Genomic DNA, 24,266 nt, shown 5'->3' with positions numbered 1-24,266 from the left:
CGGGTCACATTTTAGTCTGAAAGGATTTTGTCTTGTGAATGTGAAAATGAGATTGTATGTGTATATTTAGAGGGCTTAACTTTACTTTTTAAAATTCAGAGGCTTTGGTGGAGGTGTCTGTCTACCTAAAAATAAATTACTCTGAGGTGATTAGTATTTTGTGCAAGTCCGACTGAATTTTAGTCAGCTAGCCCTGTGAGAGACATATGGAGACAGCTGTCTTCCTTTAATTATATTAAATTGTAAGTGTGGGTGCATAATTATAGACAGTTGCAGCATATCTAAGCATATTTATATGTCACCCTGTGCCTTTTGTAACTGCTGCTTTCCTTCTGCTTCTTGCTCCTAAGAGCGTAAAACTAATTCCTTAAATTTTAAGCAACAAAATAATAAAGATTTGATTTCAATACTTTTATCCTTTGATTTTAACTTAGTAGGAATTAAATAAACTAAATTATGATATATTTTATACAGTCATTTGTTGAAATACTATCTTTATCTTTTGGGTAGATGTTAAATTTTAGTGAGGCAAGAGAAAACTTAGAACACCATATTCTTAAATAAAAATCTATCCCAGTACATTTTTCCCTTTTTTGAAAGGTTGTAGTACCACAGAGTAGCCTGAGTAATGCACACAAACATGCGTTTGAATTGATCCTATCATGTTACTTTTGATGTGTAGCAATGTAATTTCCTAAACTGTTACAAGAACAATTAGAACTGTAATCTTCATTGAGAGTTTTGTAACTCTCACTAGTTCCTTCAAGTGAAAACCAAGTGAGGAGGTATACATTTCCCTTTTATTACCAAATTTGCAAAAACTTTTGGTTTTGGGTTTTTTTTTCCTTACTAAACAGACTATTAACTCTTTTAAAGAAGTCACCAGAGGAGGGTTTCTTGAGCCTCCGCTCAGCTTACAAAGGCACTCCGCTCAAACCGGAAGACATACTGGCTGAATGGAGAAAGTAAATGGACGTTAGATGTGACAAAGCTAATGATGGGAATACATATATACAGACATACAGAAATTTGAATTGTAACATTGTAGATTAATGAAGATTTTTTGGTGAATTCATATGTGTATTAGGTGCCCCCAGTGACCAAAGCAGTGGTGCATCCTCTCCCCTATGTGACAGTGGCTTGCATCTCAACTACCACCCCAACAACACGGTAAGAGCTTGTATTTCTTTCATGGAAATGCACAGAAGAATAGTAATACTATAATGGCTAAGTGGAAGTACCTAATAAATGACAGCAGCATGGGAGGAGCTCTGATTAACACTGGAGATAGATAGACAGTTCCATAGAGGGCAAAAAAAGTAGCCAGATATTATGGATGGTATTTAAACTAAGGCAAACTATACCAGATGGGATTGTGTCTTCATAGATGTGATTACTATTTTTATCGGGGCAAGAGGGATTTTGCAAATGTTTTTTGTTCTGGCTTATTTCCACAGCATAGGAATTAAAATTACTAAAATGAAAGTGTATCTGTTTAAAGAAAAGATGGAAAACTTTTTCAGAATATTTTTCCATTATTTTTATTTCATTTATTATTTAACACTTTTGGCAAAGGATCACAGAATCACAGAATGTTAGGTGTTGGAAGGGACCTCTGTGGGTCATCTAGTCCAACCCTCCTGCCGAAGCAGGGTCACCTACAGCAGGCTGCACAGGACCTTGTCCAGGTGGGTCTTGAATATCTCCAGAGAAGGAGACTCCACAACCTCCCTGGGCAGCCTGTTCCAGTGCTCCGTCACCCTCAGAGGGAAGAAGTTCTTCCTCATGTTCAGACGGAACTTCCTGTGCTTCCATTTGTGCCCATTGCCCCTTGTCCTGAAAGGGTGATTTAGATGTATGGTTTTCTCTATTTTTAAGTTGGGAGCATTTTACTTCTAGTCACTTACATTTAAAATCTTACTGAAAAGTGATAGTATTATGGAGCAAAGTCTCTCTAGGATGAAGTGATACAGATGTCTGATCATATTTTTGGTTAAATATACCTTTGAAGTGTAACAAGGGGCTTTTAACAGTTTTCCTAGCCAGGAAATGCAAAATTTCCATTATTTTATATAGTTATAAAGGGGGTGCTGTGTCTATGGCTTTGTGATAGGTGAAAATAACAGATAAAATAGAATGCACTGAATAAATAAACCAGTATACAGCATAATTAGTACAGATATATTAAAAAACAGAATTGTAAGCATTGATCAGTAAACTTTTCCCTGTCTAATTTCCAGTTTGTTTCATCGTTCTTTTGTACTTTACTGGTTAATGTTTTAAATAGGACCCCAGATATTTAAAAGTCAATAGCACAGATTTTAAGCCTGATTATAATCTGGGAAAACTTCTGGATTTATATACTTTTACAGGAGCCGGGATTTGTAAAAATGGGATAAAACCAATAAAACTGGCGTCTTCATGCAGGTCAAATAACAATAAATATATATATATATATATATGTGTGTTATATAACTAGAGCAGCACGATCAGAAGCAGACTTATCTCAACAGTCTATATATGTGTGTATGCAGAAAGGCTATTGTAGCAGATGCTAAACATGTTTATTCTGCTAGCCACTTGAATTCTAACTTTGCTTTTACAGTAAAAAGCACGCTTTCATTTGTGAATCTTATTTCTGCAGGTGTCGAAACTGATCTAAATCAGCTGCAGTTTCTATCTTAACTGATAATAATTTACTTAAACCAAGTCTTTTTCTTGCAGTTTAAGTAATGTAATGAGATATCATGAGTCTATAATTCACCCTAAACTAAATTTTTCTACTGAAGACCAGGATGTGGTTCTTAGATGTGGTCCCCTTGTAAAGGCAATAGAATGCTTCATAATATCAAATGAGACCTCTGTATGAATTCTTACATTATGTACAACCTTTATGCCATGGTCCTTCCTTTTTCTCATAATATTCTCTAGAGCATGACTTATGGCTGTAGTCTGTTTCTTAACATAGACCCCTGGTGAGTCACATGAAGGAGACTTCTGACTCAAGATTTGGAGTAAACAGGACTGATTTTGGTCTTTTGTCAACAGTTCAAAGATTTATGCAGGCTAAAGGTAGGGTTGACATTTCTGTTGCAGACAGATCTAGGCCTACACTTCACATATGAACTTTTTGCTGCTTTTCAGCTTTTTCCCAAAGTTTAATCACAGCTGAAGAAAGGTTCCTGAAACCAGGCAGAAAATGTTAAAAATTCAAGACATCGTTTAAATCAACATCCTAGCTTAGTCTTACTACCCAATCATTTATTTATTTGGATTGTTGGATGGAATGTTTCACCAGAGATTCAATGTTTGAACTAACTGGATCTACTTACGGAAAGCCTGTTGTTCAGCAAAATTGTTGTTCATAGTGGTCTTTTATTTTGTATACATAAAAGGTATAGGAACATATATGTAAAAGTAAAGTTCAAATTGGGAAAGCTTCATTATTCCATAGATCTTACACAAAAATCGCACTCTAGAAAATTACAAGGTGACTTAATGTTAGTAATATTTGTTTTATAGAAGGTACAGGTAAGAAAAAGTATGAGTTCTGAGATTAAAAATTGTAAATGGTGCAGGATCATCAGGTATAATTTTACTGATATACTGACAGTCCTACAAACATTTCAGTGAGAATCATGCTTCTTTAGAAAAATAACATCAATAGCACTGTTTTCTAAAGCATTTTATAAAGAAAGGAAGAAGTGTTGGATTTATAAAAATAAATGTTGATCATTTCACTTTTTATAAACATTTCTCATTCATATCTATATTCTATAAAAATACTGGCGAAATTACACTATAGATATGTAAATACTCATTCTTTGTAGATAGAATCATAGACATGCTAAAGTTCAGCTTTCATATAAATAATATCTTGTGTAAATAGGCAAAATTAAAATATTCGTCATAAGCATGTAGTTTTGATTAAACAATTTTCATCATGTGTTGAATCTCATTCACAATTACCAGGTTTTGAGGTGATGTTATTAGAATAGACATGTATGTAAATGTGTATGGGGCCACAGGAACCAACTGAATTATAGTTGTATAGTGAATAATTTAGAGATCACCTTTATTCAGGGTACAGGTATAAAACTAGTAGCTGATGATGTGGTACATAGTAAATATTCACTTTTATTTGTAACTAGTTGTTTCACAGAAAGGACACACTCTGTTTTCCCTAGGTTTTTAGAATACTGTTCCTTACACTTCCTCTAAACATATTGATGTTGAAGTTTATACAGATTTATTTTATTTGTGAGAAAAAGTTCAGAATATCTCTAGTGCTAGCTAAAACTGATGCCAAATGATTTGGGGAAAGTGGAACACCGCCAAATGAAATATGAAGTCTTTGAAATCTCTCTCTCTCTTTCCAAATCTGCTGAGTACTTACAATGAAGCGCAAAACTGAGAAGGACCTTTTAATGTTTTTCAGGATACGTTATCATGTTCCTCATGGCCTGCATCACCAGGACTTAGGTGGGAAAAAAGGTGGTGTGATCTCCGATTAATTCCACTTCTTCATTCACGATTTTCCCAGTACCTTCCAGGATCAGATTTGTGCAGGTAAAGAAGTTCAGAAAGTTGAAACTTGACTTCTCAGTTGACAGATACAAGCCTTAGGGAGTTGCCTAGTTAGAGGAATGGCATTATTAGCTCGACCACAGCTAGCAGAGACATGAAACATAGGAGCTTTCATAAAGGTCTGTCTAAGTCGACCTTTGCCCATTTTCTGCTCTGACGTCAGCCAGGATCAGGTATGTGGGGAAGACATGTGATCTTCCCACATGGACTTAGTGGTCAGCACATTTCTTACTTTGAGATTACACATGGGTCATTATATTTAATAACTGCTAATGCTTCTCTCCTCGAAAGTGTCTTTCTGAGCTGCTTTTTTTTACATCTTTGGTTTTTGCAGTGCACTGTGACATTGAGCTCTGCAATATAATTACATTTTTAAAATGTACTTCCTCCTTTTTGTGTTAAATGTCTCACCTGATAACTTCATTGGCTGAAATATTCTTGTTGTTCGGGAGCAGCAAGGGCTGGCTGTCCCATGGGAAGGCAAGACAAGAGCAGAGGGTGGCAGCAAGGCTGGATGAGGCAGTGCCCACACAGACAAGGGCCCTATCCCACTGCCCTCGGTGGAGGACCAGAGCAGGCCTAGGGGTAGTCTTCAGACGAGTCCATCATGGTGAGGTGAGGCTCAGCTCAGGCTTGGAAGTTAGCCTACAGGCCAGGTCCGAATCAGTGGGTTACATGTCCAGGCATAGGCATAGCTGCAAGTCCTAAACTCAGGTTAGGACTAAGGGCGAGAGCCTGAGCTGATAAGCAGCTCCCAAGTGAAGGGGGGGACAGGCCTCCCACTCAGGCTCTTCCACAGCAGCTTGATTCCATATTCCACAGCCACGCCATGGCAGACATGTCCTCAAGCACAGGCTGTTGGTCCCCCAGAAGGTGGAAGAGGGTGGATTCTGGGCCTGGACCCTTGTATCAACACAAATGCCAAATAAGCATTCATGATTTATGTTTTTATAACTTCAGATGACTGTCTTCTGTTTTCCAGTTTGAAGGATCCCCATTGTTACCTCCTTTTAGGGAAAGCTTTTCATAGCTCTGATTGTCCTTGTTATTGTCTCTGTTTCTTTTGTAATTCTAATATATTTTTTATATGACAAGGTGATTGGGACTGCAAAGAGGATCCTTCCTGATTTATATTGAGACATAATGGTGTTTTCCATTTTTTTCTCTGTTCTTATATAATACTTTGTAATAAAGTATGACCTTTTGACTGTCGCCAAGCACTAAGGTGACAGTTTTCAGAGAAAGGTTTGTAGTAGTTCTTGCATTTCTTTACTCAATGTTTGTAGCTACAGTAGGGTTCTTTGTTGCTTACATATAGCTAAGGTTATTTGTTTCCATATGTGTTACTTTGCATTTGTTAACATTGAATTTAATTGCTATTTGGTCTCCCAATCACTGGGAAATCTATCCAAAGCTTATAGGTTTAAATTTATTGCATCATTGTGGTGAGTTGACCTTGGCTGGATGCCGGGTGTCCATCAAGCCACTCTATCACTCCCCTCATAGCAGGATGAGAGGGAGAAGATAAAATGGAAAAAAACTTGTGGGTCAAGATAAAGGCAGTTTAATAAAGCAAAAGCAATGGCCATGCATGGAAGCAAAGGAAAACGAAATATTTATTCTCTACTTCCCATCAGCAGGCGATATCCAGCCACTTCCCGGGCAGCAGGGCTTCAATACGTGTAGTGATTGCTCTGGAAGACAAACATCGTAATAATGAATGCAGCCTCTCCCCCACCTCCCCTTTCTCTTAGCTTTTCTTGCCAAGCAGACGTCATATGGTATGGAATATCTCTTTGGTCAGTTTAAGTCAGCTGTCCTGGCTATGTCCCCTCCCAAAATCTTGCCCACCCTCAGCCTTCTAGGTGAGGTGGGCAGAATGTTGGTGAGACAGCTTTGATGCTGTGCGAGCACTGCTCAGCAGTATCCAAAACACTGGTGTGTTCTCAACACCTTTTCTAGCTACCAATACAAAACACAACACTATGGGCTGCTATCGGGAAAATTAACTCCATCTCAGCCAGACCCAATACAATCATATAGACCTACAACTTATCTTTGTTTAATTTTATATTATCCTAGTAAATCAGAAGAAATCAAAAAGGAAAACAAGAATATTCTGGAATGATTACTGTTTTTCAAGTATTACGCAATTAAGTAGAAAAGAAAGTAGCTACAAAGTTCAGCAAGGCAAAGTATACAAATAAGATGATATTTGTTAGAAGTTTTAAATGCCTAGGTATTGTGTGGATTAATTTATCGGGGTAAATATAAGAATGAATTTCTAATACTAAAAAATCCTGCGAGTTCCAGCACGTAAGTCATTAATTGGAGAACTGCTGTGTACAGTTACAGAGCATGTTTCTCCCTCACTACTTCTTCTAACCAATCAGAAACGTTAACTCTTAAAATAAGCACAAAGGACTTAAAATTTTGAGGATGTGAGGCCTTACTAATTGAAATAAACTCTGGCTTTCCAGTGTAGCCTTTGTGTCTGCCAGCTTAGATGTATGATTCTGGGAAGTATAGTGTGTTATGCTATACCCTGACAGCTCATCAGGCATTATCAGTTTAAAATTTCCTGTTAGTCCATTCAAACACCTGTAAAATTACCAAATTAACGCAGGAAAGCTTCATTAATATTTCTCGAAAGACTGTTTTGTGAAAGAGCCTTCCCAGACTCTTTTCTCTGTTGCTATGCTCACCCTTTCAGTGCTTTTATGGGTCCTGCAGTCAACTGTTACCATCTAGTCCCGGAGATGGGTTTGTGAAACCCCCCAGAAAATGGGGAAAAAGGAATGTTCTTCAACCTCAGTTCGGGGTTTGTGTAGGGCCAATTTTGTTGATTCTTATTACAGTCTGCTTGCTTCTCAGTGGTTCTCAGCAAACATTTGGAAATTGCACAAAAGCCTTCCAAGGCCTCAGTTCATTCTAAGAGCTGTTGTTTCTTAGAAGTATGTTACCTAGATCTGCCAGCCCTTTTCCTATTCACAGAGCTGAAATTAAAGCAGGTTAGGCAATAGTTGTTTCACCAGTAGATAATTATGAAGCTAAAAACAGCCTGCAGCTTTTGACTGGTAATAGCAAAACCGTATTTACTTGGCTGAATGATCTTTGTTCTATTGAGCAACAATGGCTGGCCCAGGGAGTCAAGGGGTAAACCAAAGGCTACAATGGCTTATTGGCTGAATGGAAAGAGAACAGGATATAGTCACCACAGAGGCACGAGTTTTTTTATTAAATTCTGTGAAAACTTTCAGCTCAATTTTGAACAATGGTTGGAATAAATAGAATTAATTAAGAGCACGAAGCACAAAGGGTCCAAAATTGTAACAGTCAAATCTGAGATCTGTTATGCTTTATACTTCAGATAAGATATTGAATTGAATGGAACTACTCACGTGGAAAATTAGGACATATTGAACAGTTCATAGATCTAGGGTTTTAAAATTCAGTCTTCTGTACCGATAAAACACAAGCTTAAAGTGCACGTTATAGAACTTGTGCATTACAGAAGAAGATTTTTAGGTAGTAATGATATTCCTGAGATCTGAATTTCAAAGTGCACATTATAGAACTTGTACGTTACAGAAAAAGATTTTTAGGTAGTAATGATATTCCTGAGATTTGAATTTCCAGAAAATAATTTTTAAAGTATACTCATACAAAGCAAAATACCTGAATTCGTACTCAAACCTTGAATAACTACTCTGATAATTTTCTCCTTGTGCCCTGCTATGATAACATGAAGAAGTAAGAGTACTTAAAGGAAACAAAAATGCAGTATAATATGAGAGGAAGTGGAGTTTTCTTCAAAAAAGCATAGAATCAACATTTTATGTTGCTAGAAAGAGAGTTTATAAGAGGTTTTAGATTACTGTAAACATTTAAAAATGTGACTCCCTCTCAAAAATTGTTATGAGGGAAAGGTAGATAATTTTTAAAAGAGTGCTATAAAGAGCAACATTAAGGAAAGGATATTGAAAATAATATAAGAAATCAGTATGAAATGGAGGTTAATTCATTACATTTTCTGTAGTTAGTATTTACAAGGCTGGTTTCACTATATAAAGCCTAATTTTCTGTATTTCAGAGTGTGAAAAGGCTGGCACGGAAATATATTATATCGTTATCACATACACTATTACACCTCATAATGATATTCTAGCTTTTCTAGTAGGATTCTTGGGGTGCATGAATTCTGGAGGATATTCAAATAAAATTCCAGAAGGCATTCAGGTCAATCATGGAAAGCTTATTCATTTCAAATATCACTCTTGAGTTCCAGAAGGCACAGAACCTGAAATGTGTAGTTGAGCAAGAATTCATCAGATCTTGACTTTTTTTGTTGTATTCTAAACTGATTAATCTACTATTTGTTCTATTTAATACAAAACACGTAATAAATACATTATTTTTGCAGGTTTGTGTGATATTACGGACTTTGGCTGGTAGACTAATTCAAGAAAATGCTATTAAAATATTCTAAGGCTGAGGATATCTACTGCCCAGATGCGTTCAGAAGTACTTTATTAGGTAGCCATGCATCTTGTTGTCTGTGCTTATTGATACTTGGGCAAGAACATTCTGAATGAATGATTTTGTGTGTGCAAAGATCAAATACCTAGGAACACTAGGAACAATCTGATTCCCCAAACGCATCAGATTCACTGTGTTTGTAGTGTAAGACAAATTTGGGCATCAGGACTGAATCTGGAACGTACTGAGTTTTCTTTGCTTGTACCAGTTAGTGTCACATGTTAATACATTCCTTGGATTCCTACTTTTCATTTACAATAGGCTGAGTTGAAAGAAGAGGAGTCCTGAAACCAATGCTGTTTTTCTTGAAAGAGATAATCAACAAATTTGAGCATCATGCTATGCTCTTCGTGTAAGGACTTCTTTAGAAATTTGTTCTGGAAGAATTTACTATTTATATTTATACTTATATATTTATATGTACTATTTATATATGTAGCCATTTGAAATAAAGGATACAGTAAATAAATGCCAGCTACATTACCGGAAGGTGCTTTAAATAAATCTTCCTCAAAAACTTTACCTGAATTATTGTGAAAACAAGTCATTGAAAGAAGTAGCTCTCAGTTTGTACCTTTGGGAATTTAAAGAAAAATCACTACCCATGTGAAAAGGTAGTGAAACTGATAAGTTAGCTAATGAATTTACATAAACCACTGGTCTCTGCATCCTCGTGTTAGTATATATAAGACTTATACTCCTGTAAGACCTAGTTCTCATGATAGGACTCTTAGAGCAAAGGCATGGCTCTAATTAATTTTTAATGCTTCTTCTGACTGAAGAAAAAGCCTGTACTTGACATGGATGCAGCAAAGACCTTTATGGTAGAGATATAGATATTAGCTCTGCATTCTATACGGTGAGAAGATAATTTCAAGAGGTAAAAAAAACCCCATCAACTTTGCCGAATGGATATGTCTTGAGATGTCAGAAACTGTCAGCAGTGACTCTCGGCTGTCGAATGAAGATAAGACTCGCTTTGCCTGAACCATTTCAAATGAAGATAAGACTCGATTTGCCTGAACCATTCTCAAAGAATCCGAATTATGTACTTGATCTTAAACCATGAATTGATCACTGCCAGCAGTGGAACTTGGTATTCTCTGTATGTTCTCTTACTCTGGGGTATGGATTAATATTGAGGTTTTTTGGTTCTGAAGCCAGAGACCTGTGAGTTTTCCAAAGGCTGTTAGCCAAGAAGGCTATTTACTGAAGAAATTATGTCTGCTACTGCTTCAGCACCTGAAAGTTTTTTCTTGTTCTGTAATTGCTCAGCACTCAGCTGTGGAAAGTCATTCTATAATGCCTGACAGATTATTGTGTAGGTGCCCAGACTGGTGCTGCGGCAGAGGTATCCTATACCTATATTCAGAAATGCAATTGGAAAATTCATTAATGCTGCCTGATTGATTTGGAATTCTCCAGCTTTTCTATCAGTAGTTTAGAAAAGGAACAAAATTTTATAACCAAGAGCAGCCAACAAGGGAGTCCAGTCAGGAAGCTTTTTGTGTTGAAACAATATATTAGAAAAATGAAAAAAAGTTGTTGAGAAAAAGGTACTGGTATTCTACTGAATTTCATAAATGGTTGCCTTCAGTGTCCAATGCACACTTTCCTTCTCTGTAATCTGCAGTATTGAAGTATTAACTCTGGTATGCATCAGCTATTTCAATTGTTTAGCTTCTAAGTCATGCAATGTTGGTCAAAGTTCAGTGGAGCTAGTCAGTGGATTTTTTTTATAGCTTTATGGAAGCTTAATATAGTCTGAGTTGACCTTTTAGTATGACCGTTTTAATATGTCAGGCATTTATAAAACAGGAAAACCAGCAATTTATCAGTGTTCGGTGGCTGACCTTCATTGTAGTTGAAAGAAAAGCATTTCTACAAGTATTGTTAAGATGATATGCTAGAACAGATGAAAATTTCTTCTGACCTGATCTGTTATGACATGTCTATAGGCAAAATGCATTCCAAGTAATTGCTGTGGATGGGGTTTGCAGTGGAATAATTCAGTGTCTCTCTGCTGAAGACTGTATTGACTGGCTACAAGCAATAGCAAGTAACATTTCCAACCTCACAAAGCACAATGTAAGTATGGATTCAAGTAAGCCAGAAGGTTTCCCAATCATATTTGATTATAACTGTCATAAAAGTCGAATGGGTTCACACACAGAATTATCTGCATATAAACAATGCTTGAGGCTGTCTGAGAGAAGTCAGCTCAAGTTTGTCATCAAATCAGACTCTGTGAGAAATCATTGAATGGGAAAATATTCTTCCCTACAGTCATGTAGTTCACTTCATCGCTATCAGAGTTATTCGCTTCTTAGCAATACCAGCTACAAATAGGAACAAAGACCAGACACACAGGAGAAAGCTGGGTGTAATGGGTAAGCACATATAAAAGAAAAAAATTCAGTACTTTCTTGATAGCTTGAGAAAGCACATCTATATAAAGAATGGTATAATTAGATCTGAATTAGAGATTAGGTCTGTTTAGGTATCAATTCACATAAGAACATCAAGGTGCTGTGGTGGTATAGATGCAGATGTTCATTATCAGGAAAGATTAAATGCATTTATGCTTCATGCACTGTACTTTTATGATCTGATCTTGTGGCATAGATATCTCTTTTTATTGAAGCAAAAGTAAATGTTAGACGTAAATTTTGCCAAACTACCAGTAAGTTCGGTTGAAAGGTCTTCTGGACCTGCTGAGGATGTGTTTCTCATTTAGTAGATGACATGTAGTTTTTCCTGTAGAATTCTATATAATGCCTTTCCCGTTTTTCCTCAAAAAGTACAGAACACATAGATAACTGCATTATTTTGAGTTGAGTTATAACAAGGAAGTCCTTGAGGGTTTAATTTATGTTCTTTCAGATTTCCTTAAATCTGCTTTAGCCTCCCAAACCTGCCTCTGAATTTGCTTTTGTTTCAAATACAGGGAACACATTGAAGGAAAGTTGTATTTCTTGGAGATTTATATTCAAGATGCAAAAATATGTTCCATCTGGCAGCAATATGTAAAAGTCATTGTATTATAAAAACATGACAGACTTGAATTCATCCACCATCTGCAAGCTTCCATGCACTACAAGCCAACTTTATGGCTATTTATTCATCCTTATGATGCTGTTGCTATCTTGGCAATTGAGGGTGCTGGCTTTTTCTCGTGCCGTCTTTAGTTCAGACTATTAATGTTTCTTGCTACCTAAAGCAGTGTATCTGTCTACCTAAAGCAGTGTATCTGTTTAATTATAAGAATAGATAGATGCACCTAAATTTTATCTTATAATGCTTTATGTAGCTTTGATGAGACTGTAGTTATGCTTGCTTAGTGTAACTTGAATTTTGGTAATGCACTGTTGTTATATGATTTGTTTTTCTGTTTTAAAAATGATACAGTTTAAAATTCTACACTAGTTTCCCTAAAATACCAAAACAATGTATCTGATGCTTTATTAGATGGAAATAGCAAATTTTGTGACTAATATGCCAATCTTTGTATTTATTTTATCCCAAACACATCCTGTAAAGTAACTGTGAGAGTTAGGACTTATGACAATTATCCATTAATCTATTTTTAGAACTGTCCTAATTGTTCATAGCCCATATGATTGTATAGAAACCAAGAAGACTCTCTTTTCTGTTACATACTTTTCTTTTAAATTGTCAGTTGCCAGAAAGAATTAGTCATTTGACAGCATATGTGATAAGTGAATGTTAGGAACACAGAGGGAAAAAAACCCAAACTGTTCCTCGGAACAATGATTAGATGTGATGAGATGTCCTTATATTTTCTTTCTTTACAAGACGGTTATTGACAAACACATACTGTTCATGTTAACATTTTTCCTCTGAGAATGACTCACAGTCATTCTCATGTACTGTGGCATCCAGTACCAAAGAAACAAAGAGAGTATAGGACTTTATTTGAACTTCTGGAGAAATTGACTGACTTTTAGTTTCAATTAACTTCTTATTTCTGTCTAGGGGTGATGGATAAGAATTTGTTTCATTTAAATACCGTGTAGCTCATAGAAATGTTAATTTACATGCTCTTTCTTACACCTACCTTTTGAAAAGTAGGAAGCAGATGAAAACAAGAAAGACTATAAAAGCTAAATTTTTTCTGAAAGCATTTCCTGTACCAGTGTGCCAAGTTTGGGCTCTGTAAATTTGGGTGAGATTTATCTTCCCTTACTCTAGATGTCTTAAAGCAGAATGTCCAAAGAGTGATCCTTATGATTTACTTTCGACATCTATTTTATGATGGGATTAATTCCCTCAGGACATATCTTTCTTTCCCTTGACTGGTAAGAGACCTTAGGGTGGTGAATTCAGACTTCAGTACCTAAGGAGATATGTATATCCTGTCACTGGTGTCTTTGAGGGACCAGAGAGAGTTTCTCTGAATAAATCTGCCAAAGAAATGCCTGGCTAATTTGACAAAGAGCATACTGGTCTCAACCAGAAAATCTGAATTTTACTTTTTCACACACAAGCTGGCTGAAAAAAAATCATCTGAAGATTTAAACCCCACAAATGTGTGTGGGAATAACATGACTTTCTCTCTCTGTGTTCCCATATGTATCTTACAGTTGTGAAATGTGAGTCCCTGGCTTCAAAATCTCATGTTTGAGTCTATAGTTCAATTAAATTTTTATAAGGATAGTGTCAGAATCTCTTCTGTCATGATCTAGTATGTCCAGATCTGACACAAAGGTGATGTGATTCAGTTGCAGAATTGTCAATGTAGCCAGTATCTGACGGAGAGCAAGAAGATAACAAAAAGACAGGAGCAGAAGCAAAACCAAAATGTCTTGACATGCCCATCTTTGAAAGGCAGTGTTGCTAACTGACTATACGTAACAGAGGCTGGAAGATCATGTCTGCAAGCAAACAAATATTGGCTTCAGTGGTTAGACTATCAATCATCATACAGTGTGAGATAAAAGTTGTATTATTATGCAACAAGATAGTTATGATATTAATGCAGAGATATAGGAAAATATATTCTGACTACTAAAGAAAAGTTTAAATAAAAATACCAATATGCTGACTGATCTAGTTGACTTACTTTCAAATTTTCGGTAAAAGATAGGCTTCAGGTATGCACTCCTTTTCTTCGTGTTCGGTAAATTAGAACTAGTGTCCTCCAGTGTTTGTAGAACAGTGAGAGTGATAATGCTAATTTTCATTTCTTTAGCTCCACAGAAGCCATGGAAAGATTACATATGAAATGAAATATATCCCTTTAAAATAACAAAACATGAATTGACTTGTACGTTTGTATGCAACCAAAATGCACTCTATAGAAATACACTGTTGGAAATGACTTAATATCGCACTGTAATGGATGATGTAATGAATCCATAAAGACCATTCATTTTTGATGATGGTTTCCTCTCCAACTTGAGTCATTTGAGCTGCATTTGTGTTAAAAATTAATATTTTTTAGCAATAGCCTCAAAAGCCAGAGGGGTTATATTAGACCCAAAGTTTAGTCTAAGCAATCTTGAAACTGAAGTTCGTGTGCTGAAATCTGAATAAGTTGAATTGAACCTAGACTTAGGAACTCTAATTCCTCTATGAATTGATGAGGTAGAAAAAGGTTTTGCCTCTTTTTGTTGCCAATTGGATGGCAGATCAAAGACGGTCAGAAAAGGAACAAGCTGCTGATTCTACCTTTTCTTACCCATGATTCAAGTAGGAATTTTCGGTTCTGCTGTTCAAATTCAGCTATGAACTATTGATTCTGTTTTCTATTCTTTACCATCTATTTTGTTAAACAATTTTATGATTACAGTATCCAATAGCTCACATAGCTTTTAAAGAAACTGCTCTCTGGAAGAGTCTAACAAAATACTCCATAATCATGTGCTCTCTAAAGATCCACCTATTGCCAATACATCCCTAATTTATGTGGTGCAACTTTGAAGGGATTCAAAGGCAAAATTTTTAATAGCTTTAGCAGGGATTAGATTTTATCCTAGGTCTTTTTCAAACGATTCAACTGAAAATTATTTGGGTGCCACAATATTTTATTCAAGTGGTGCCAAAAGAAAAAAGAAAAAAAGAAAGAAGCTTTAGGTCTTAGTAACAAAAGAATAATAAAAGAATACATGGCAGTTAGCATCTTCTAGGGTATAGCTTAACAGAGTCTTTGGGGATTTATCCTCCTGACTCATTATTTGTCACTCTTGCCCATTGCTTTCTCTGTGGCAGATTTTTGTATAGTGAGTACGACGATTCTTCTTTTCCCTTTCCTCTTCCATCATTTCCTTGGGAGACACTGCAACAATTGCACATTTGTGCTTCTTACCTTGAAGCTAGCACTTGACAGAGAAGAAACAACATGAACTTCATCAGACAGGAAATACAGGCAACTGAGGTAATGTTGCCAAGCAGGAGGTGATAAAAAGTTAGTTTTAAAATTATTTTGAGAATGTCCATAAGAATTTGCAATGTTTAGTTCACAGTAACTTCACTTTATTCCATTATGGTACATTTTCTGGGTAAAACAACATGTATCTACGAAATAATAGAGGCACACATACGTTGATGGTAGAAGTATGGCAATAGCGTGAAAGCAGTAGGATTAAGAGATCTACAAACTGAGTATGAATTTGGAACAATTTACGTGTTTTCCTGAACTTAAGCCTTTATTCTGAACAAAGTTAAAAAGTTCAATTGAAATCATGGCTTTAATCGTATGCTTAAAATGTAATACCCAATGAAACAAACTGCTACTAAGAGGACAAATGTGTTTGTCCTCACTTTCACTGGAGACAGGAGAACAATAATACCTTATCTCTACAGTGCTGAATTTTGGGTAATTGTACAGGGATTCTGTAAGTCACTAGGTAGAGAAAAAAAGTACAAAACAAGAGAAAAAAGCCCAATTAGAATAATATGTTCTGTTCCATTTGTGGGAAGAATTAAATATCTCAGGACTACATTCAGTGCTTAGTAAGATATTGAAATAAATTAGTCGTATATGTCTCATATTTCTGGTTGATGCTACCACCAGTAAGAACATACTATGGAATGCTACATTATGGGAATAAATCAGTGTCACTCACATGAAGTGAACAGATTTCACATTTTAATTTTTAAGTTGAAGTACTGTGGCAGACCATCAGGATGCTCTCGTGTTAGTCATTTTGGAGCTTTCAGAGATGTTATGCTCTTAGATGCCCTGTGAATTGTGTATTACAATAATATTTAACTTTTTTTTTGTTACTAAGCTATGCGTGTTTGGAGCAGATCAAGAGATCAACGTTAGTATCAAACCTCTTACAGTGGTATATTCTGTAATAGTGCAAAAGACACACACTGTTTATCATCTAGACTTTGAAAGTCTTGTAAAACGAAGATCAAAATGAGAGGAGTATAGGAAGCCTTTAAAATATTACTAACAGAATATTCTTTACATATACAACTTACTTTTCCCAAGCCAGAACTACTCAGATAAATTAGACATTATCTCATAAATGTGTGTTCAACTGGTTTTTAAAAGGTGTTAGGCATTCAGGTGTTTACAGAGTTCTGACACTTCAATATTTTTGTTCTGCATCCCATTCTAGACCTTATAAAGGGAAGCCTGTAGAGGTAGTCATTCCAATACTGATGTTTAGGTTTCTGTATCAACATTTAAATCTCAGAACTGGATATACTTGTAACATGCTGCTGCCATTTTTGTTTTCTATATGTGATCCTATCGAGGCACATAAATGTAACTGAATAAATGTAGTCAGTGCAGCATCAAAATTACATAAACCAAATCCCTTCTATTTTTCTTCCCTTTTTTAAGGTGGGATGTTACCAGTGTGACATTTAAAAACATATATGTTTCTATGTCACTGTTATCGAGTTTTACATATGGCCTAGTCTCATATTTACTGCATGTCTTATGTTACTAATTTTTTGCTTGTACTTTGCTAACTGAAGAATTGAAGTCTTGCCAAACTGTATTGCTGCTGCTCCAGTGTATTTTATCTGCACTTTTATAATGTACCTGAGCTTAAAGGACAATGTCTGGCATGTGGCAGGTCGGGAAAACAGTTCAAGAAAAGAATATTTCTTCGAGAAATATTTCTTCCAGAATAGTCACCTTATCTGGGAAACATGTAGCAAGAAACTTCTGTCTTCATAGTTGGAGCATTTGTTATGACACATTCTGATTATGGTGACAGCACTCATCATTAAGACATGCAGTCTTGCAGTCTTGATTTGGAGTATACATTGTAAACTTCAGTTAGTCATGCTAACTTTTCAAATGAAATAAAATTGCCCTTCTCTACCAAACTTCTCCCGAATGTTAGATCTATTAATGCTATTTTAAATAATATCTTTCCAGTTTTGCTGTACATAGTATTACAAGTCTTACAGCAGTCAATAATATCTAATGAAAACATTACCATCTATGTTATTATAAATTACCACTGTACAGCTCAAGAATACAATGTAAGAGAAATAATGTCCTCAGAGACAATAAAATCAAAAGCCTTTCTTTTTAAAGATTCTTTAAACAGGAGAACCACAATTTTCCTGTTAAATGTAAGCCTTAATAAAGAAAGCCACATTACTGTAGAGAGAAAATTTTTACAATTTTATGTATGATGCCGTTACACAGCGAAGAATCCCTGTACTTTATCTGATACATCCAATTTTGTATGGAGTCAAATTGAATTGTAGCCTTGTACTAGTATTTAAGTAAAGCATCAGAATATTTGACATGTTCTTTAATCTATGTGGGATTTATATTAAGCTCTGAGACTCTTTCTCTTCCTTCATTCCGTTGTTATTGAAGGCTTAAGTTGACACACTGTAATAAAGACTATAATCTGTTTGGTTATGAGACACTTTGGAGGGATGTCATGCTTGCTCTCAACATCCCACTCTGGTGAAAGGTAGCAAGGAACCTGTAATTAAGAAAAAAAACCCTCTTCATTGATTTAAAATGGCGAAGAAACGGTGACAAGAATAAAAGACGTATGAGCAGTCTGACTGGGAATGCAGGTAAGCCACCTGCATTTTTGCAGAGAGGTAGCACATAGAAGAAGAAAGTACTCATTATAAGTTGCCCTTTCCTGCCAAAATGCCAAGCTGCCCTTTCAGTAGCAGTTGGAGACTTCCAGATACTCTAACCTAGTTGTTGTTGTGCAGTAAACTGTTCAATATTCCGCAATTGGTTTATTTTAAATGAGAGTGTGTGGAAAGTGGATGTTGAATCACAAACTGCTGTTTTGATAAAACAGCAGCTGGGAACTGGGAGGCTAGGAAATAATAACCTTTCTTTGTATATCCCTTCTCTTTGCTCTCTTTAAAAAAACCCAAACATGAATATCATTATTTATATTTTAAAGCAAGGTCAGATTGTTTTCACATCGCTTTCCTCTTACTCACTTTTAAAATACGTTTTTTTAAAAGGTGGTTACATCAAAACTCCTGCCTTTCTTCCACTACCAATTAAAAAAAAAAGAATTAAAAGAAATTGAAGTGCACTCAAAACACTATAAAAGGCCTCAGGGAATACATTATTAGTAGGCTAATGTGTTGAAAGCACTTTCTCCATTTGATTGTCTTGCTTCATAAAGTGCTGTAAACATCCAGCGCATTCTGGTAGCGCACAGCTTATATTTGCCTGAGGAAGAGAATGGACTCAGAGGAAAAGGCAGGGGGCTGAGGGAGAAGATGGAATTTTCAGTCATTCCAGGATAGCTTCAAGAGGATGGGGCAAACAAGCCCAGCTGACAGGGAAACAGCCAAAACAACACATGACCACTAGGCAGAATGTGCTGCAGAGGAAATGACCCCCAAATCCTTTGGACTTGCCATTTCTCTGCTAACATGAAAAATTATTAATGAAGCACCTTGTTTCATTCTAATTTCTCAGTGCACGGTACTCTGTGACTTACTGCACTGAAGAATTATTCATTTCCTTTGGGGATTTTTACCCTTTTGAACTGTTTATAATGACCATATGAAAGGTTTCTGCTTTTTTTCTTTTTTATTATTGCCTCAAAAAATTTTTGAACAATTTTACAGGCTGATGAAAGGTATTTTCCTAATTGTACCAATCAGGAACTGCAAAACGAAGGAAAATTTTTTGAATCATTTGAGACATCTTTGTTCTTAAATAACCCTAACTTACTTAGAAAGTAACACAAAGTGCAGTTTCTGTTGAGTTCTTTGCAATTGCGTGATTTTTCGGTGCAAGAGTTGGACTAGATGACCCACAGAGGTCCCTTCCAACCCCTAACATTCTGTGATTCTGTGATTCCACCCTTTCTGATAGTGTTTCAGGCTAGGAATCCTATAAAAGTTATTGTTCAGGAATGAAAATATTTAGTTTAAATAGTTTTCTTTAATTAATTTAGGAACTTGCTTGCAAAGAGTAAATAAAAAGAGATTTATTGAGGAGTGTAGCTGCCATAAATATGAGGGGCTTTTTGCTTTTCTGGATTTGCCCTGATTCTTCAATACAAGTAACTATGAACTTTGCTAAGAAGTGAAACAGAGGTCCCAAAGCTGCAGTGTACTTCATAGAATACTGAATTTCTTCAGGGTTATTTCACCCTGGGGAAAAAACTGTATGAGATCATAGAATTAAACCCTGTTGTTAAGACTAAGAGAAAAAAAGCAAACTGCTTTAGTGTTACATGTGTGTATGTATGCATACATATTCATGCAAATATTTACACAGAGAATAAGATTTAATAGGTGTTAAATGTTAAGAAGCAAAAATATATTAAATCTATAAAAATGTATGAAATAATTTTTTGTAGCTTCATTTCTTTCTGAAATCAAACCTACGATCTTTACTATATGGAATAATATCTCAGAAGGTATTAATCACATATATTTGATAGATATTAAAATCACTATGCCTTTTTATATTTGATGCAGGTAATCAGTTCTATATTTCCCAATTTTACTTTTTTATGAGCCAATTATCAGTTATGCCTAGGTAGTCTGTCAAGAGAGCACTTTATGACTAAAGTGTATGTACTGGGTTCCTAAATTCTATTTGATGTGAGATCTCCTGTGACAGGAATGGTAGTCACTAATTGTTGGATATAGAGAATGAGGAAATCATAAAACATTTCTGGACAGGAGGCAACCAGGTGGTTGAAGAATGCCTCTTCATCTCACCTGTGACTACTTAAAGGTTCAGCATCATAAACTACAACATAAAATGCAGCTGAGGAAGAACCTGATGCCTGTTAATTCTCACACTTACTTTTAGTTGTATTAGCACTAAGATGGTGTAAGGTCAATACAGATACACAATTTAGCTCTTCAATGTGATAAATTCCAGTTTTATTCATGAAGCTACTTTTTGAGTGTCATAAGACAAACTTCCTTTCCATTTCAAATTACTGATAGATATTCTACTACTCTTAAGGTATGATGCAATGAAACCACATAGAAGATCAGTAAAAAGTATTTTTGTAGCCCTTGTGCTGATAATATCCGACCATTTAAACAACAGGATAAAGTGATATTTTTCTTTAGATCGGATTTTTCAGGAGTAGATTTTAATATGTGCAGCTAATACATGTAGAGGTGATTCATTTGCATATTTCATAGGTTTTCTGTTTGTAAGAACAAGGAGTCTTAATAAAAAAGCAGAGTAAATAGTGTTTGTCCAGATCCCAAAAATGTTTACAAGTCCATTGGTGAATGGTCACACAAACTTACGGCAGTTTTCTCCAGGGAAGAATCCATCACCTGCCTAGCAGGAAATATTGTTTTCATTGTGTTGACTTCCTAAGGCAAGATTGTAAGGTAATAAAAAGGATTAAAATCTTCCTATGGCGTATCAACATGCTGCAAAGTCTCACATAATTCAGCCGATTTAACATTGTAAAAGGAGTTTTATCAGTTATTCTTTTCAGGTATCTGATTGCTAAGGAACTAGACTCTCTTTCTGTAACTACTTTCTTTGTAAAAAAGTAGGAATTCAATCTAATTTAGCTAAATTAAGTGATCTAACAAAGATGTTAGATGTTTGTCCCTGAGAAGGCAAAGTGCTCTCCACCCAAACTCCCTAGATAGTCAATGAATGGAAGAAATTCTCTTGAAGACTTGAAGAAAGTGAACCAGTCATCCTAACTTAGGCATTTACTTCTATCCCATTAACTATACAAAGAATGCAGACATCTCCAGAGGCTAATTAAATCTCCTTGAATTAAGTACCTACCTCTCCCACTCCTAATAGGAAGTGGCAAGAGGGTACTTCAGCATAATAGCCTACAGGTAGGAAGAATCACCCTGACATGAGATACAGGAGCTCTCCGTGCCACTCAGCCTGCAGGCCTGGTGCCATCTGACTCACCCCTGGCCAAACGGTGCCCTGGTGACAGAGCAGGACTGAGGCTCTGCTCCTCCTTCCAGAGACTGTTCTTTTTGCTGTCCATTGAGCCACAAGTGAAATTCATGCCAATGCTGTTTAGCAGGAGTCAGGGCTCTCATCCAGGCTATCCGGTAGGATTCATGCAGTAGGAGTACTGCTTGAGTGCAGCAGATATGTGCTTATCTCCTGCAGCCGGAGTACTGTATGCCCCATATCATGGGTGGGTACTCTGGTATCACCTACTATAACCAAATTGGACACAGATACTTCATGCCCTGTACTACAGTGTAGCTTTTATTTTTGCAGATTTTTTAATCCAGCTGAATTCACTACTCTCATAAATAGTGCAATCTCCCAAGCAGTTGCTTTAGCACAACTAAAATTCTGGGAATATAGGCTGAATATACAGGCAGGAAGGGAAAAGTCAGCACAAACTTCTGCAGCCAAGTTCTCCTTGAAAGAGAAAGATCAGCAAAACCAGGCCTCATACAGGTGTCTTGAACTGAGCAACTGGGGATTTTCTATGTTTGTGAATGTTATAGTCAGATAAGCCTTCTCTACCCTTTTCCCTTCTGTCTTCTTAAATCTTCCTTTGCAATCCACAGAAGTTTTTAAAACTAACAAGAATGTCTCTCGGGTTTTGAGATCAAATTAAAATCCGTGCTTTCTGAGATCCTCTCACATCGTAGAAGGTATTCCACACCATTTTGGAGTGCTGAGGCTTCTTAATTTGTGGCATAATTATTACTGCAAAAATAGCCCACATTGCTTTGGAGAAGTCAGGTCGATGCAAAATGGTATTTTTCTTTATGAGCAATGGACTCGGTCATTGCTGAATAAAGGGTGTAAATGAAAATATTTGTTTTTTTCCCTTTCCTGTTTGTGTTCACATTCATTGTGACTGTGCAGATGTACCTGGGGAAAATAGTAGTCGTATTATGGTGTAGGGATAACAGAAGTTTGACTGCACATTTCTATATATATATTTGCTTAAAATTTCTTCATTGGTATACAAACCTACAGCTGCTGTGTAGATTTAGAAGAACTCCTAGCATCCATTGTATTGCTTTACTATTCAGAAAGAAGAAAATACGCCTTTTCTCATACAGGCATTATTGGAAAGCTGAACAGAGGGTTCCCGCTCATGGAAGAAGAGGGAGGTAATTAAAACGTTATAGAAGCAAAATGTTTGAATGATCTAAACTCTCTCTGGAAGGGAGAATAAATGAAAAGTTTAATCCTCCAAACTTTTAGTAGGTCAGTTTTATTGGAAAATGTCCGCAGAATTGTGAATATAATTTTAATCAGGACCATTCATGAGGAAAGTTACTGCCAAGGAGACAAAAGGAATTGACATTCAGACACCTGATTTATTGTTTCAGATTCTAATTTTGCTGTACCAATGTTATTAGTCACTTCCGTGAGGTATTCTGAGGTGTTTTCCTCCTCATAAGATTTTCCTCCTCATAAGTTTTCCTGAGATACTCCAGAAGTCTGCAAAGAATATCTTGAAGTTTATTATTGCAAGTGGAGTCATAGAAATTCAAATGCAAATAAGAAGCAAATCTTGAATGACATTTGCTATATAATTATTAAATATTGTATGAGAGAAAAAGGACTAGATAGATGTTTGGGCTTTCAGCAGTGAGCCGTTTCACTAAACTTTACATATTTTTATATGATGCACTTGTTAAAGGGAGTGAATATATTATTTTTGCCACTTGTTTTGTTCTTTACCAGACAGAAAAACACTGGCTATTCATAAACTTGTATTTTAATAGTGTGTGCATTCTATTTAAATGTTTGACTCATTTTGTAACAGGAGCAATATTAATTTTAAAGTTGAGGTTTTTTTACATCGTAAATAGGGTGTTTCAGAAGAAGAAATATGTCCTTAGGCTGACACAACCTCTATGGAGTTGTGGAGCTAAACATTCTTTATCAGTTCCTCTTTTAAATAATTGATAAATTATAGTCTGTATGCATGTTTAACATCAGAATTATTTCCTTTTGCACCAGATGAACATAAATGGATCTTGATACTATATAAACATAATCTATAAATTTTAAAACAGTATAGCAAAAGAAATTCTAAAAGACTCTTGACGAGCTGTTTTAAACATGTTATTTTTAAAGTTGTTTGCCTGATGAGATAGTCAATATACCTCTCCTGACTATTTAGCAAAGTATGCCTGCACCTTAATTAAACTAGCTACTCTTGGTGTACTGACATGGAGATGAGCACATTCATTTACAAAACAGTAACCATATGTTACATTTTCATCTCAAAATGTAATGAGCAGAAGTCAAGAAAGTATAGTATGCAATTTGAATAAAAAAGCAATAGTCCCTAGGCTTGGATAGCAACTAGAACTCTCTGAGACTTGCAGATGGTTCTACCAGTGAATGAAGTTGCCATTTACATAGCTGGATAGGTTGCAGGCCAAGCCTAGCTTAAAGCAATTATAGCAGTCTGACCTCTGTTTAGTCTGCTGATTCAAAACCCACTTCCCATTACCTTTGTAAGTTCATAGAACAAATCACAAGAAATCACAGCTTATGCATTTCATTCTTACATGTTTTTAAACCCTGAAGACAGACTCACAGAAACTTCCCAGTTGCTCCTGGTTACAATATCATTCATTCTTTAAAATGGAGTAACTTAGAAGGCAGTTTGCATCTTGACCAAGTCATCAGCAAATAATGAAAAAATCAACTTGCCACATTACATGGTCTCTGTAGCTCTATCGCGTTAAAGGGAGGGTAAGAGGAG

The 24,266-nt window shown here is 35.9% G+C and overlaps 1 protein-coding gene across 11 annotated transcripts in view; it reads left to right on the top strand.

Moving 5' to 3' along the window:
- The window catches only part of SNTG1 (syntrophin gamma 1), a 365,296-nt gene that overhangs the window by 250,063 nt on the left and 90,967 nt on the right, over nucleotides 1–24,266 (top strand). For all 11 annotated transcript variants that reach the window (XM_075416176.1, XM_075416174.1, XM_075416180.1 and 8 more), the window contains 3 exons: nucleotides 1,088–1,170; nucleotides 4,439–4,569; nucleotides 11,085–11,214. In XM_075416176.1, the coding sequence (XP_075272291.1) occupies nucleotides 1,088–1,170; nucleotides 4,439–4,569; nucleotides 11,085–11,214 (344 nt within the window). The remainder of the gene's footprint in view (nucleotides 1–1,087; nucleotides 1,171–4,438; nucleotides 4,570–11,084; nucleotides 11,215–24,266) is intronic.

The sequence above is a fragment of the Opisthocomus hoazin genome, chromosome 3 (assembly GCF_030867145.1).
Source record: "Opisthocomus hoazin isolate bOpiHoa1 chromosome 3, bOpiHoa1.hap1, whole genome shotgun sequence".
NCBI lineage: Eukaryota > Metazoa > Chordata > Aves > Opisthocomiformes > Opisthocomidae > Opisthocomus > Opisthocomus hoazin.
This window is presented reverse-complemented; position numbering and strand designations above follow the sequence as displayed.